Genomic DNA, 14,501 nt, shown 5'->3' on the forward strand with positions numbered 1-14,501 from the left:
TTTCTACTCTCTATTTTGTTCCACCACCACAGTTTATCCACACTCTGGAAAGTCAGCGCACCTTTTCAGCACGTGACCGGGCATATGTGGCATCTCTTCTTACTGTATCTCTTCATGGGAAGCTGGAATATTTCACAGACATCTTGAAGACACTTCTCAATGATCTTGTTGAACAATATGTTGCCAAGAACCCAAAGTTGATGTTGAGGAGGTGAGTGCCACCATTCACGGAGGCAATATGAGTTCTTGTTCTTCTTCTTCTGCTGCCCGTACATTTCACCTGGTTACTGCAGGGGAAATGAAGTATTACATGTTGGCTATCTAGATAAATGGTTGACCATGTAATGCATAGATAGGTTGGGTCTACCAGTGGTAACACAAACAGGGGGGAACCAAGCAAGGAACCCCTCCCTATGATTCTATATTTTGAAATAAAGCATATAAACAGGGGTATAAAGGTATCAGGTAAGAATTCATGTGGTAGTAATTTTTATTTTGGTGTCTAGGACTGAAACTGTGGTTGAGAAGCTGCTGACCAACTGGATGTCTATCTGCCTTTACTCTTTTGTGAGGGTACGTATAAATTCTGTTGGTTGTACAGTGGTGTAAGGAAAAAGTAATAAAATGAATGTCCATGGCTTATACAATATGTCCTGTTTGGTTTTGAATCAGGACTCAGCTGGAGAACCTCTATATATGTTATTCCGAGGCATCAAACATCAAGTGGACAAAGGACCAGTAGACTGTGTGACAGGAAAGGCCAAGTATACACTCAATGATAACCGTCTACTGAGGGATGACGTGGAGTACAAGACCTTGGTGAGGACTAAAGTTTAGGGTACTACAGCTCTTCAGGGAAGACTAAAAGATACATTATATAGACATTTTTACAACTATACTTTGATTTTTGTAGACTCTCAATGCAATTACACAACCCACCACTGGCAGTGCTGTAGAAGAGGAAGGCCAAGGAGTCCCTGTGAAGCTATTGGACTGTGATACCATCACTCAAGTAAAAGAGAAGATCCTGGATCAGGTTTATAAAGGAACACCTTGTTGTCTTCGCCCTTGCCCAGAGAGCCTTGACCTAGGTGAGTGTAGCTTCTTGTTTACATGACTTGTAGGCACCTTAATTTTTTTTAGTCCCTAAAACCTGTTCATTAATGTTGTTATGATAGAATGGAGATCAGGGCTGGCAGGACACCTCATCCTCTCTGATGAAGATCTAACATCAGTGGTTCAAGGGTCATGGAAGAGGATAAACACCCTGCAACATTACAAGGTGAGAACTTAATAGATCATTACTCTTGGATTGTTGACTTTGAGAAAGCACAAAACCAGAAACTAGAACAAACTATTCATCTCTTTTGTGTATAGGTTCCTGATGCAGCAACTGTAGCGTTGGTTCCTCGACTGAGTAAGCACATCCACCCGGAAAACCATGATTATATCCCAGGAGAGAGTGAGTTATTTTGCTTATTTGCTTTATCTTCATAGTTAAAATTAGTTGACTTAGTTGAAGTCCTTGAAGCACATAAGATATTTCTATAATTTATTCCATACTTCATCTAAGTGTGCAAGCCAAAGGACCATTTTTCAGCATATTCTGCTTACAAAGGTTTGGATCTTCCTTCCAAGTAATAAGGCAAGGATTCTCATCCCTCTGGCCTTCTGGAGAGGTGTTGCTAAGAAAGCCTTATCGTCAGAACATGAATGGGCAACCATATAATGCATAAGGGGCCTATTACCCCAGGGCTTTTTACTTTAGCCAATAGTGGGTACCCAAGTGAAAGACTGTCCTGTATAATGATGTAATAACATAATTAATCAACATTTAGGATATCTTGAAGCCATTTATACTTCCTTTTGACTTGTCAGTCAAGTGTTCTTGTAAACCAGTCAATTTTGCATATCCGTAGTCCACCCCACCCATTTTATCCAAGGACCCATCACAGCCTGTAATTTTGTGGGTAGCTTTCTATTCGTGTTTTCTTATTCCATAGGTATTTTTTACATTACTTATTGATTTATTTATTTCCTGTTGCTTATATAGCTCCAACATATTCAGCAGCACTGTACAAGAATTGATCATACCAATAATCTGTCCTTAATAGGGCTCACAATTCCCTGTTTCAGGAACACATTAAGGCCAGTTTCATAGGAAATAGGGATCCACTCTAAGGACACACATATGTCATGCAGACGGTACATTTAAACCCAGGACCCCAGTTTGGCAGTTCAAACCGCTGAGCCACCATACTGCCTATTATATGAAATGGTGATCATATGATGTGCGTAATACTCCACTGGGTGCATTTATCTATATTAGACAACAAATGTAGTGTTTACTTTTACAGAGACCCCAATGCTGGAGGATGCGGATGAGGGTGGGATCAAACTGTGGCACCTTGTTAAACCCACAGAAGAGCCAGAGTTACCAAAGCACAGAAGAGGGAGTTTGCGTGACAGGGAAAGAGCGAAGGCCATCCCAGAAATTTACCTGACACGTCTACTCTCCATGAAGGTAAGATAATTTATCAATCTCTACAATAATAGTTCACAGTAGGTATCTGATCCCACAGATCCAGCTTCCATATAGAACCTAAAATATCATTGTAGAATGTTAGAACATTGCAGTGAGTTGACTCTTTACAATATTTTGGTTCTATTTACTTCCCAGGGCACACTTCAGAAGTTTGTAGATGACTTGTTCCAGGTTATACTCAGCACTAGCCGTCCAGTGCCACTTGCTGTCAAGTATTTCTTTGATTTACTAGATGACCAGGCGACACACCATGGTATCGCTGACCCAGAGACTATTCACATCTGGAAAACCAACAGGTAAAATATGAAATAAAGAAGGAAGTATACTTGATCTCCGCTTTTTTACACTGGGTTTTTAGGTCCATCGCTGTTGAAGCTTAGTTTTTATTATATAGATTCCCAAATCTCCTGTGTAGCCATAGAGGTAAATGATACAACAGTGTTTGCCAGTACCTACCTCTATAGTAAGAAGAACTTTTTATATGTTGTACATATTGGCAAAACAATAGTTTTTCTAATATACTTCTTTAAAAAAATTACACATTTTATTAAAGAAAACTGCCTTTGAAAATCCCACCACTAGGGGTCCCCATACCCCTTGGGACACTGATGAGTCCCACAGTAGCATGAGGTTGTCCAACAGTCATGGACACAAGATGGCTGATTGATAAGGCTGCAGGAGGAACACAGCTTGCAGCAACACTGCTGTAACACAGAGTTTTAACAAACCTGTGCCTCCAGCTGTTGCAAAACTATAGCTCTAAGCATGGCTAGACAGTCAAAGGATGTTTGGGCATGCTGGGAATTGTAGTTTTGCAAAGGCTGTAGGCACACAGCTAAAACCTCCAACTATTCCAAAACTACAAGTCCCAGCATTACAGGACTGCCTAAGGATGATACACATGAATGACATATAAACATGTAAGTTATACTCACTTGGTGATCAATGGTGGTAGAGTACAGGCAATCTCCAATAATCAATGTGTGTGTGTGTGTGTGTGTGTGTCTACAGCATAATACCAGAGAGCAAAGGGTTGCAGAGCAGGGTTGCCAGGTTTCCGAGAGCAGTGAGTCAGCAGAGTGAGGGAGGGGGAGAAGTCATCACAGAGCAGGCAAGACAGGGACACGCCCCCTCCCTTTGAGAAGAGGGAAAAGTCATTGAGCAGTGTTAATATGCAATTTTTTTGTGAAATATCGGTAATAGAGACATAAAAAATTACATGTACATGATCAGGATGAGGTACTGAATAACATACAGTTTTTTTTGGTTTTTTTTGTGGGATCTGACAGGTATGCTTTAAATAGTCACTGTCGTTTCAAACAGTAATCAGTGTTACCTAACAGATTTCCATATCACTCTATTAACCAAAAATGACATCTTACCCGGTAACACTAGATGAGGACAAAAAACAGGAAGCGGGTCAGGGCTTAGTATGTGCATTAGAGAATGGGAGAGAGCCTAAGAAAGCCTGAGCTGGGTACCTTGCATGCCGAGCCAGTTTGCCTGGTGAAGGTGATCCATACTGTGCTTGAAAGGCAAATCAAGGTTTCCCTCTAAACTTTCACCACCCATAAAGCTCTAGGAAGCAGTGTACCTACTGCTTTATGTCAACAGTCCTGCAATGTAATCCCCCTCCCTCTGGCTTCTCAGAAGCAGTTCAGTGCTTAGTGTTACGGTTCCTAACTGTATACTGTACCTGTACAACAACACTGGACGCAAATAAATGCAAAAAATGTGTAAAAAGCTTTATTGAAACAAAATCATATACAATTAAACATTGAAGGAAAATATCAGCAGCAGACAGACTGTATGTGGCTGTCTGATAAGGGCAAAAAAGGGACAATATAGAGAAATGGCTGATATAAACACAAAAAAGGTATATAAGCAATATCAATATCCACTAACGTAACATTGCTGTACACCAATACTAGAAAAAAAAATACGGTTATTGAATATATAATAAAATTGTTGAACCAGCCAACACCTTAATAGTAGAACAGAGAACAATCTCACATGTCCAACAGGACTCCAGGAGCAAAGATACCCGTAAGATGAAATGGTGTGTGGAATAGGACACGGAAAGGGATCAATCAGCTAGAACAATGCAGCTAACCAAATGTATGCTGGTAAACAATGCTGTGATCCCAGACAGGCACCCGGAATAACTCTGTCCGATAAGCCCAACACACCATGCACGAAACCCAGAGTTCTTACCCTCGCACAGACAGCCACCCTTACGCTATTTCGCACCAAGCTTCCTCAGGGAGTACTGATCTATTGTTTTAATGTTTTTAACTGTACATGATTTTGCTTTAATGAAGTTTGTTACACATTTCTTGCATTAATTTGTTTCCAGTGTCATTGTATAGGTATACATTTTATATATTTATATTTAATGCTCATATATTTATATTTAACGCTGGGCTAGTGGTTCATTCCTTGGTATGAGTTTAAGCCCATTTATTTGGTTACCTGTTCCTAACTGCAAAATCCAAGTAAACAAACAATTGGCTCACTACTCTGGTGGGAGGCTGGAGACCGCACGGATATCCACATGTGCTGTGGTACGATCCAGTGAAGAAAGAGTAGTCCAGCACGATCAGAATTCGGATTAAACTTCCAATTTTTACTTTACATCCATTACAAGGATACACCAAGTCACAGACAGAAAACAGCTTGATGTGTTTTGTGGTTGCCCACTAAGTCTTAACACCTTGGGGACGCAGGGCGTATGCAGTGGAAAGGGTGCACCGCGTCCCAGCGAAGCCCCCCATTCTGGGCGCCCCACCACAACCGTTGCTGGCCAGACTTCTGAACTGTAATGACTGGGACTTGGTCCTCCATGCTGCGCGGAGACTACCTGAGATATTTCAAGACAATACCCGGGTGTCCATATTCCCAGACTTCTCCCCAGATTTACAACGACGTAGGGCCACATTTTCTGTGGTCAAAGGCGACCTTCGCAATGAGGGGATCGCTTACTCTATGGCTTACCCTGCCAGACTGCGGGTAGTGGATGGAGACAGAGCCATGTTTTTTTTCTACCCCTCAGGAAGCTGATGACTGACTGCAACGCCATCGCCGTGCTAATTGATTCTGGACCTGGCTGCCATACTGGGACTCCTCAGCGTGTGCTGCGCTTACTGTTCTCCTCAGCTGCTGAACCTTAGATATGTGCCCAGGGACTCTGATCTGGATGCAGTGATCTGGATATTTTGTGCCTTTCTATACATCCTTTGACCACTTCACTTTTGGAGTCATTGCTTAGGGCACCGGTGCCATTCTTGGCCCTCCGGACTGTGCCTATACCCCTGCTGCAGACATCTTATGTGCCTACTCACTGGTCTTGTCCCTTGTTACCTTTGCTGTCTGTGTTCGTTGCAAATTCTTCTCCCTGATTTTCCTTTGGACTCCACTGCTTCCCGGCCTTTTCTTCTCTTGGTTTTCCTTCCCTTTTCTTCCCTTCATGTTTCCCTTCCCCTCTCCTTTCCTTACCTCTTCTCCCTTCTCTTTTTTCACTCCTCTTTGCCTTCCCTAGCCTTCCCTTCCCTTGCTCCTAATCCTCTTCTTTTCTCCCTGCTTTTTTCTTCTCCTCTACCTCTTCTTCTTTGTATCCACTTTTTTCCCTCCCTTTCTTTCCTTGGTATTTCTTACCTCCTTATTTATCTGTGAAGTACGTTTTTACATGTCATTGTGGGCTCTCCCCACTAGATGGAGCCAGAACCACAGAGATCCTATCCCTGTGCTGTTCTTTACAGTGTACTTGTTATTCATTAGCTTGTCCTTCCTTTTTGTTACCAGGAAGGTGTTCTGGTTCGTAGGTCCTCATTGGTATATGTTTATTACGCCATCTAACTCCTATGTAACTATTCTCTTATTTCAGTTGCTTGTGCCCACTGTTATGTGTGCTGCCGCTGATTCCATATTGCTTGTCCCCAATGGTATTGAGGTACGGCATTTTTAAAGGTACTTTCATGGAATGTATGGGGCCTGGGGTCACCTAAGAAAAGGTTACTAGTTTTTGCGCAACTACGTAAACTCAATCCCCAGATAATTGCTCTCCAGGAGACACACATGACTCCAGATAGGGTCCACCTACTATGTCGCTCCTGGGTGCAATGGTCACAACATACCTTCCACACATCCTTTTCCTGAGGGGTGTCGGTACTGGTCCGTAAGGACCCCCATGGTCGATGTATTTCTTTTTGTCTATTTCCCTCCCCCGGCTACCTTAGATATTGTTCATCAAGCGATCACGTTTGCTGCTGGCTACCCCACTGCTTCTGTGTTATGTATGGGAGACTTTAATCTGGTTCCTAACCTGCTGCTAGATAGGCATAATCCTAGAACCCAGTCCTCAGCTGCGGCCTCGGGGCCCCAGTAGACTCCGCTCTCCTCACTCTTGGAGGAGGTGGGGTAGCTTGACGCTTTCCGACTGCGCTGCCCTGGCTCCCGTATCTACTCCTGTTTTACTATTAGTAGGAATGCCCTCACACGCATAGACCTAACTTTCTGTAATGCTCTATGTTATGCCCAGGTGGACCGGGTCACATACGAGCCTAGAGCCATATCGGACCACGCCCCCATGTGTGTGACTCTTGATGTCCTCTGTGGGCTCTAGATGGTGGAAGATCCACCCCTTCTGGTTGGAACTTATTGGCGAATACCGGACCAATTGACTGTGTTTTTGCAACTTAACCTGATTGAGGGCTCCCCTGATATAGTGTGGGAAACTTTGAAGGCATACCTACATGGGTGCCTACGATCTCATTTATTAAAAGGGATACTTCTAGGAGGGAGGTGGAGCTGGCCGGCAAGTGTTCAGAGTTGGAGGAGTTGTACATTCTAGAACCTTCTGAGGAAAATAAAAAGGGCGTGGCTCTCTATGGGTCGCCTATATATGATGCATTTAATTGAGAAAATTAATAGAAAAAAATGTTTTTCATGAAACAATTTTACTCAACCTAGTAAATTGTTGGCTCATTTGGTTAGGCAGCATTCTGTTGCACCACCTATCCTTAAGATTCGGGCCTTAGACGGCTCTATTTTAATAGACAGCTCCGACATTGCTGGCCAGTTCTCCTCCTTTTATGCTGACCTATACACGTCTCGGGTGATTCATAGTCCCGCTCAGTTGAATACCTACCTGGATGCCATAGATTTTCCTACTCTTTCGGTGGAACAGTGTGATTACTTGATTCCCCTCTTACTTTGCTTGAATTACAGGATGCTATTTCTGATATGGCCAAAGGTAAATCTCCTGGACCGGACGGTCTTCCTCTGGAGGTTTATCTTCGGTACTCTGAAATACTCCTTCCTGTGCTTTTGGATATGTGCACGGTGGCATTTAGGGAAGGGGCTTTTCCTCCTTCCTTGTACGATGCTACCATAGTCGTCCTATTGAAACCGGACAAGGATCCTACTGACTGTGGCTCTTATCGCCCAATCTCATTATTGAACCTAGATTATAAACGTATAGCTAAGGTTCTGGCCAATCGCCTGAACCAAGTGATCCTGTCCATTATACATCCAGATCAATCTGGCTTTATGCCTGGCAAATCTACTTCTGATAATATTAGAAGGGTGCAGGTGGCTGTCCAGGTGGGGTGGCTTGTTCGACAGGATACATCCTACACGCGTATGTCCTGGGAGGAAGGGAGGAGCGCAGACGATATGGTTTTATTTATGTCTCGCCATGAGGTGATGCTCCCTTACTCTATACAATTGCTTGATAGTTTTGGTGAATTTTTGGGCCTATGTATTAACTGGTCTTAGTCAGCTTTTCTACCCCTCCTGGAGTCCTCTCGGGCTTCGATAATGTGTGGTCTGCCAGTGGTCTGCCATGTTCTGCCTTTATTGCCCTATATACGAGATAAGTTTAGATTATGGAGTTCTCTTCCTCTAGCGGTGGCGGAATGCATTAATCTTATTAAATTGATTATTCTCCCAAAGTGTCTATATATTTTGGAGCACTCAGTTGTACCTGTTCCTAAATCCTTCTTTAATACTTTGCATTCTCTGTTTGCTCCCTTTATATGGGGTCCAAATAGACACAAGGTCAAATTGTCCACTCTCCAACGCCCTAAATTGGCGTCAGGAGCTGCTCTGCCGGATGTCCATCTATATTACTTAGCAGGCCAGCTCAGGTACTTGAGACACTGGGTGTTCCCTGATCCCATGCCGACTTCTGAATGCTCACTGGCTAGATTTGTACAGCTCCCTTCTCTTTGTCCCTTGTTAGAGGGTCCCCCAGTGGGAGATTTGCTCCCCCTACATAAACTAGCTGTCCAGGTGTGGAAGGCCACCAAGATGATCCACTCATATTCTGATGTCCCTTCTGACCTACCTCTTTGGCATAATCCCCATCTCTCCCATCTCGTGGGTTCTCCGTATTCTGACTTCTGGACAGGATACAGGGTTACTTTATTGGAACATCTCTTTACTGATAATGTCCTGTGCTCCTTTTTACAGCTCCAGACTACATTTGGGATCCCCAGGGAGGCGTTCTATACATTTCTTCAGTCACGCAATGCTGTCAATGCTCAGTTCCCAGGTAGTGGCCCTCCAATTTCCACCTACCCGCTGATTGTGGTACCACTCTCCCAGGGCCCTAGGGGCCTAGTGTCCATCGTGTACACCCACCTCATCCAGGCCAACATTTTGTTGACTCCTCTCCCTGCTGAACGGCACTGGAGGCTCCATATTCCTTCTATGACCGCTGAGATTTGGGAGGAAATACAATCCTCCCATCTATTGGTTTCTCCAGCTGCCAACAATAAGCTCATCCAACTGTATATTATACACTATTGTTATATTACTCCACTCAGTCTTTGTCAGATGGGGCATGCGCCTTTGGATGCATGCCATACATGCTCTGCCCCTAGGGCAGACTTTTGGTACCTTATCTGGGATTGCTCTTATGTGCCATTCTTTTGGAGGGGGGAAGTCCTACAATTGCTCAATTCCCTAGTGGCCCCACCAATCCCGGCTGACCCCCTTTGTTTGTCTATTCGGTATCTTGGATGAGGAGGTGTGGCCTCACCATGTCCATACATTTCTCAGGGAGTCCCTGTTTATGGCCAGAAAGGTGATAGCTGTACGTTGGATGGACTGACGACCCCCTACATGCATTAAGTGGAAGAAATTGGTTAACTCTTGTTATTCCATTTTCTAAAGTGGTGTATAGACATAGAAACTGCCCAGCTAAATTTGATAAGGTATGGGGAACCTGCTGCTCTTCAACAACTACCCACTGCTCCATGGCCTCTATCCGTGGCCTGACTGACCCACAGGTGTTTTAAGATACCATATGTTATGTTTCTATATTTACAGCGGTGGCGGCACGGCACTGTCTTCATTATTTACTTTGTTTCTGTTAGACCTTCATTACATATGTGAAATTCAGATGAGACATGATGTACTAGTAGACCTACTTTTATGTTTTCATGGCGCCCAACGAGTGCATGTTCTTTCGTTATTTGTTTAATCGGCTGACCTTTTTATGTAATTGAACATGATGTTGGTGGGCAATGTAATACGTACTATATGATGTGTAACCCCTTGTTTTTTACATTTCAATAAAACCCGAATAAAAAAAAATTTAGGGTTAGCTTAACCGCACGGTTGATGGCGTACACATAAATAAATACCAAAGTCTAAAATTGTGCATTTGTGGTCACTTTATATACCATGAAAGTATTAATAAAAAGTGATCAAAACAGAAGTGGTACCGATAAAAACTACAGACCATGGCGCAAAAAATTAGCCCTCATACAGCCCTGTGTGCGGAAAAATAAAAGGGGTCAGAAGATGACAATTTTAAACATACTAATTTTGGTGCATGTGTATAAATTGGGTATCCTTGTAACCTTATGGACCTACAGAATAAATATATGGTGTCATTTTTACCAAAAAGTGCACTGCGTAGAAATGTAAGCCCCCAAAATGGCGTTTTTTTATTTAGTAACCTGGTTAACAAGGTTGAAAAAAAAAACAGAGTCCATCAAGTTCAACCTATGACCCTAATGAGTCCCTACTGAGTTGATCCAGGGGAAGGCAAAAACCCTCATACTAGAGGTAAAAATTCCTTCCTGACTCCAAATATGGCATCAGAATAAATCCCTGGATCAACGTTCTGTCCCTATAAATCTAGTATATATCAACGTTCTGTCCCTATAAATCATCCCACAAATAATTTTTTTGTGTTTCACCATAGATTATGTTATAAAATAAGTGATGTCATTACAAAGTACAATTGGTGATGCAAAACACAAGCCCTTAGATGGGTCTGTAGGTGCAAAATTGAACACGTTTATGATATTTAGAAGGGGAGGAGGAAAAAAACAAAAGTGCAAAAACGAAAATAGTTTTGAGTCCTTAAGGTGAAAATGGGCTGAGTCCTTAAGGGGTTAAGCTGACTGAGACTAAGAGGGCAACCACGAAACATGTCAAGCTGTTCTGTACTGTCTGTCATTGTTGTTTTAACAAAACTCTGATACCACTGGACTACTTTTTCTTCCTTACTGTGCTGCTGCTGTTGCTTTCATGTTAGCTCACATAGCACCTTGTAAGGACTGTGTACCATGGCGGTGGCTCTCAGTGGCTCTATAACCACAGGGAGACCACTATAATCACCTTGTCAGCACTCTGATGGGTTTACCTAACAACATAATGCAGGTATGGGTATAGGTATGCTTTAACACAATACATTCTATAATAGAAAAGTATGCAGTAAGCTTCTAAGCTCCCTCTAGGTGTAACTGCAGGCAGGCACAATTGTTATATTTAAAGGGGTTATCCAGGAAAAAACTTTTTTATATATATATATCAACTGGCTCCAGAAAGTTAAACAGATTTGTAAATTACTTCTATTAAAAAATCTTAATCCTTTCAGTACTTATGAGCTTCTGACGTTTAGGTTGTTCTTTTCTGTCTAAGTAATCTCTGATGACACGTGTCTCGGGAACCACCCAGTTTAGAAGAGGTTTGCTATGGGAATTTGCTTCAAAACTGGGCGTTTCCCGAGACACGTGTCATCAGAGATTACTTAGACAGAAAAGAACAACCTTAACTTCAGAAGCTCATAAGTACTGAAAGGATTAAGATTTTTTAATAGAAGTAATTTACAAATCTGTTTAACTTTCTGGAACCAGTTCATATATAAAAAAATGTTTTTCCTGGAATACCCCTTTAACTCTACATCTAGGCAGGGGATCAGCCATTCTGGATCAGTGTAGCTCTAACCCTGCTCAGTCTTCTGTTTTTGGTGTTGTAACACCCTGGATTATCACCTAGCTCTGTGCTAGACTCACAAACTAAACGATCAGTGTTTCATGACTATTAGAAATGACTTAGGAAAACAATGGCTTATCTATGGGAAGCTGAGAGATCAAACACTTCTAGAATTCAAAATGGTAAATTACTTTTTTTATGTCAGTTTGCCTTTAAGGTTCTGGATCAACATAATTAAAAATCCCCAGTTTGTATTTGACGTTCAGACCTCCGACAACGTGGACGCAGTGTTGTCTGTGATTGCTCAGACCTTCATGGACTCTTGCACACTTGCTGATCATAAGCTGGGTCGGGTAAGTAAATGACTTCTATGAAATCTGAACTGGCTGGCATGTGGCCGGGTACAGAAACTATAGGGGGAATGTATCATTCCACACACCAGAGGGGCAAAACTACACAAATTGTTTGCAGAAGCCCAGTTTGGTGCAGAAAATGTAAAAAAAAAAACAAAAAAAAAAAACTTTGCACAAAACTTTTGCACAAAAACGAAGCAAAAGGGAGCGTAAAAGTTTCATGCAACTTGGCCATTTTGTGCAACTTGGTAATAAGAACAAGGCATCGGAGACTGTTATTTGTGGTCATAGTGTTGCTCTATTTTCCTGCAGGATTCCCCCATAAACAAGCTACTGTATGCTCGGGACATCCCACGGTACAAGCAGATGGTGGAGAGGTGAGGCCACAGATTATCACTTCACTTGCTTGTCTTGGTGACATTTAAAGGGGTAGATTTTTAAATCTATTGGTGCCAGAAAGTTAAACAGATTCCTAAATTAGAAAAAATATTTGAATCACACCTCAAGAACATCACCCCACTGGGTAGCCAGTAGGGTGATGTTCTTGAGGTGTGGTTCAAATATTTTTTCTTTATTATTATAAATTTTGATCGGTGGGGATCGATCTTTTGGCCACATTAACCTCGAACACCTGGTTGTGAGCTGCACACATGTTCTTTGTTCAGATTTGTAAATTACTTCTATTAAAAAATCTTAATCCTTCCAGTACTTATCAGCTGTTGTATACTATAGAGGAAGTTGTGTAGTTCTTTTCTGTCAGACCACAGTGCTCTCTGCTGACCCCTTTTTCATGTCAGTAACTGTCCAGAGCTGGAGCAAATCCCCATAGCAACCCTCTCCTACTCTGGACTGTTCCTGACATTAACAGAGGTGTCAGCAGAGAGCACTGTGGTCAGAGTGGAAAAACTTCACAACTTCCTCTGGAGCATACAGCAGCTGATAAGTACTGGAAGGATTAAGATTTTTAAATAGAAGTAATTTACAAATCTGTATAACTTTCTGGCACCAGTTGATTAGTAAATGTTTGTTTTCCACCAGAGTGCCCCTTTAATGCTTTGCTATAACTTTCATTCTGTCTACTTTTCCAGATATTATGCTGATATCCGGCAGACTATCTCTGCCAGTGACCAGGAGATGAATTCCGCGTTAGCAGAGCTGTCCAGGGTAAGGGTCCATTAATCTTATGCACATGACATATTATTATCGGGGCTGTAACTATAGAAGCTGTAGTCACTTCTGGGATCAGGTCTCAATGGCTGAAGATTAGCTGGACTCCTAGTGCTGTGACCCCCACCATTAAAACGTATGGCATACCGTCTTATGAAAACTTGACAAATGACTATGTTGCAGCACTCTGCACTATAGTAATTTTTCAATTTGACGTGTATTTCATATTCGGCGCCTAATCGCCAGAACATTATGAATTATGAGACAGAACTTCCCACCTCGTCCCTATGGCAGCCATCTCCAGCACAAGACCCAGTGCTGTAGAGACAGCTGCTATGCTGATGGAGTGGGAAGCTTTGTCTCATATGAATAACAAATATGCGTCGTGAAGTGAAGGGAATTGTTCCAGCGTTTTGGCGCCAAATTTGGATTGCAAAATATGAATAAAATAAAAAAAATGACCGCACAACAGTTATTTGTTAAATTTTCATTAGTGGTACCTTTAATGCAGTGGTCTGCAAACTGCGTACCTCCAGATGTTGTAGTTTTGTAACATCTGAGGGCCTTAGTTTGGAGACCATTGCTTTAAAAGGTATGCCATAATCTATGAAAGAAAACTCCCTTTTAGATCTGATTAAGATATATTTATTGCAAACCTAAAACAAAGCCTGTAATCATAGAGGAGCCCCTATGCTTAAATGGTTACTGCCACAGTTTTGATCCGCCAGGATCTCAGTGCTTAGACCCATGCCATGAGGAGGAGGAGGCCGGAGAAGTGCGCGGCATTGCTGTTCACTCCCTGGCTTGTAGCGATCTTTGTCCCGCTGTTTTGTTATAAGTCTATGGAGCAGCGACACAAATGTCGCTATGAGCTGAGGAGTGAACAGCAATGCCGCACACTTCTACAGCTTAGTTCCTTGATCAGTATGGGTTTCAGCATTGAGACCCCAACCGTTCAAGACTTTTGTGTAAAGTCTTGTATAGTTTTCTAGTTTCATTTCTCACTGGGGTCACAACATAGTGGGGTAGTGGGGCCTGTGGTTGGTGAGGTCTAAACTGGATTTATTTCCCTGCTTGCCATGGTGCTGCCATAAGGGTGAGCTCATTGAAATACATTAATATAACAGAAAATAATTTCAATACAACATTTATACATCCATCATCAACAGCACCACACCTGTCCTCAGTTCCATTAAAGGGGTACT

General features: G+C 42.4%; 1 protein-coding gene across 2 annotated transcripts in view; it reads left to right on the forward strand.

The window, feature by feature from the left end:
• PLXNB1 (plexin B1) overlaps positions 1-14,501 on the forward strand; it is a 190,807-nt gene that overhangs the window by 170,526 nt on the left and 5,780 nt on the right. Inside the window, exons 26-36 of one of the 2 annotated variants that reach the window (XM_056524644.1) lie at positions 33-211; positions 507-573; positions 673-819; positions 914-1,091; positions 1,179-1,282; positions 1,378-1,462; positions 2,343-2,524; positions 2,681-2,841; positions 11,982-12,129; positions 12,442-12,506; positions 13,218-13,293. In XM_056524644.1, coding sequence (XP_056380619.1) covers positions 33-211; positions 507-573; positions 673-819; positions 914-1,091; positions 1,179-1,282; positions 1,378-1,462; positions 2,343-2,524; positions 2,681-2,841; positions 11,982-12,129; positions 12,442-12,506; positions 13,218-13,293 — 1,392 coding nt within the window. The remainder of the gene's footprint in view (positions 1-32; positions 212-506; positions 574-672; positions 820-913; positions 1,092-1,178; positions 1,283-1,377; positions 1,463-2,342; positions 2,525-2,680; positions 2,842-11,981; positions 12,130-12,441; positions 12,507-13,217; positions 13,294-14,501) is intronic. The other variant, XM_056524645.1, reaches the window with a different exon arrangement.

The sequence above is a fragment of the Hyla sarda genome, chromosome 6 (genome assembly GCF_029499605.1).
Source record: "Hyla sarda isolate aHylSar1 chromosome 6, aHylSar1.hap1, whole genome shotgun sequence".
Classification (NCBI taxonomy): Eukaryota; Metazoa; Chordata; class Amphibia; order Anura; family Hylidae; genus Hyla; species Hyla sarda.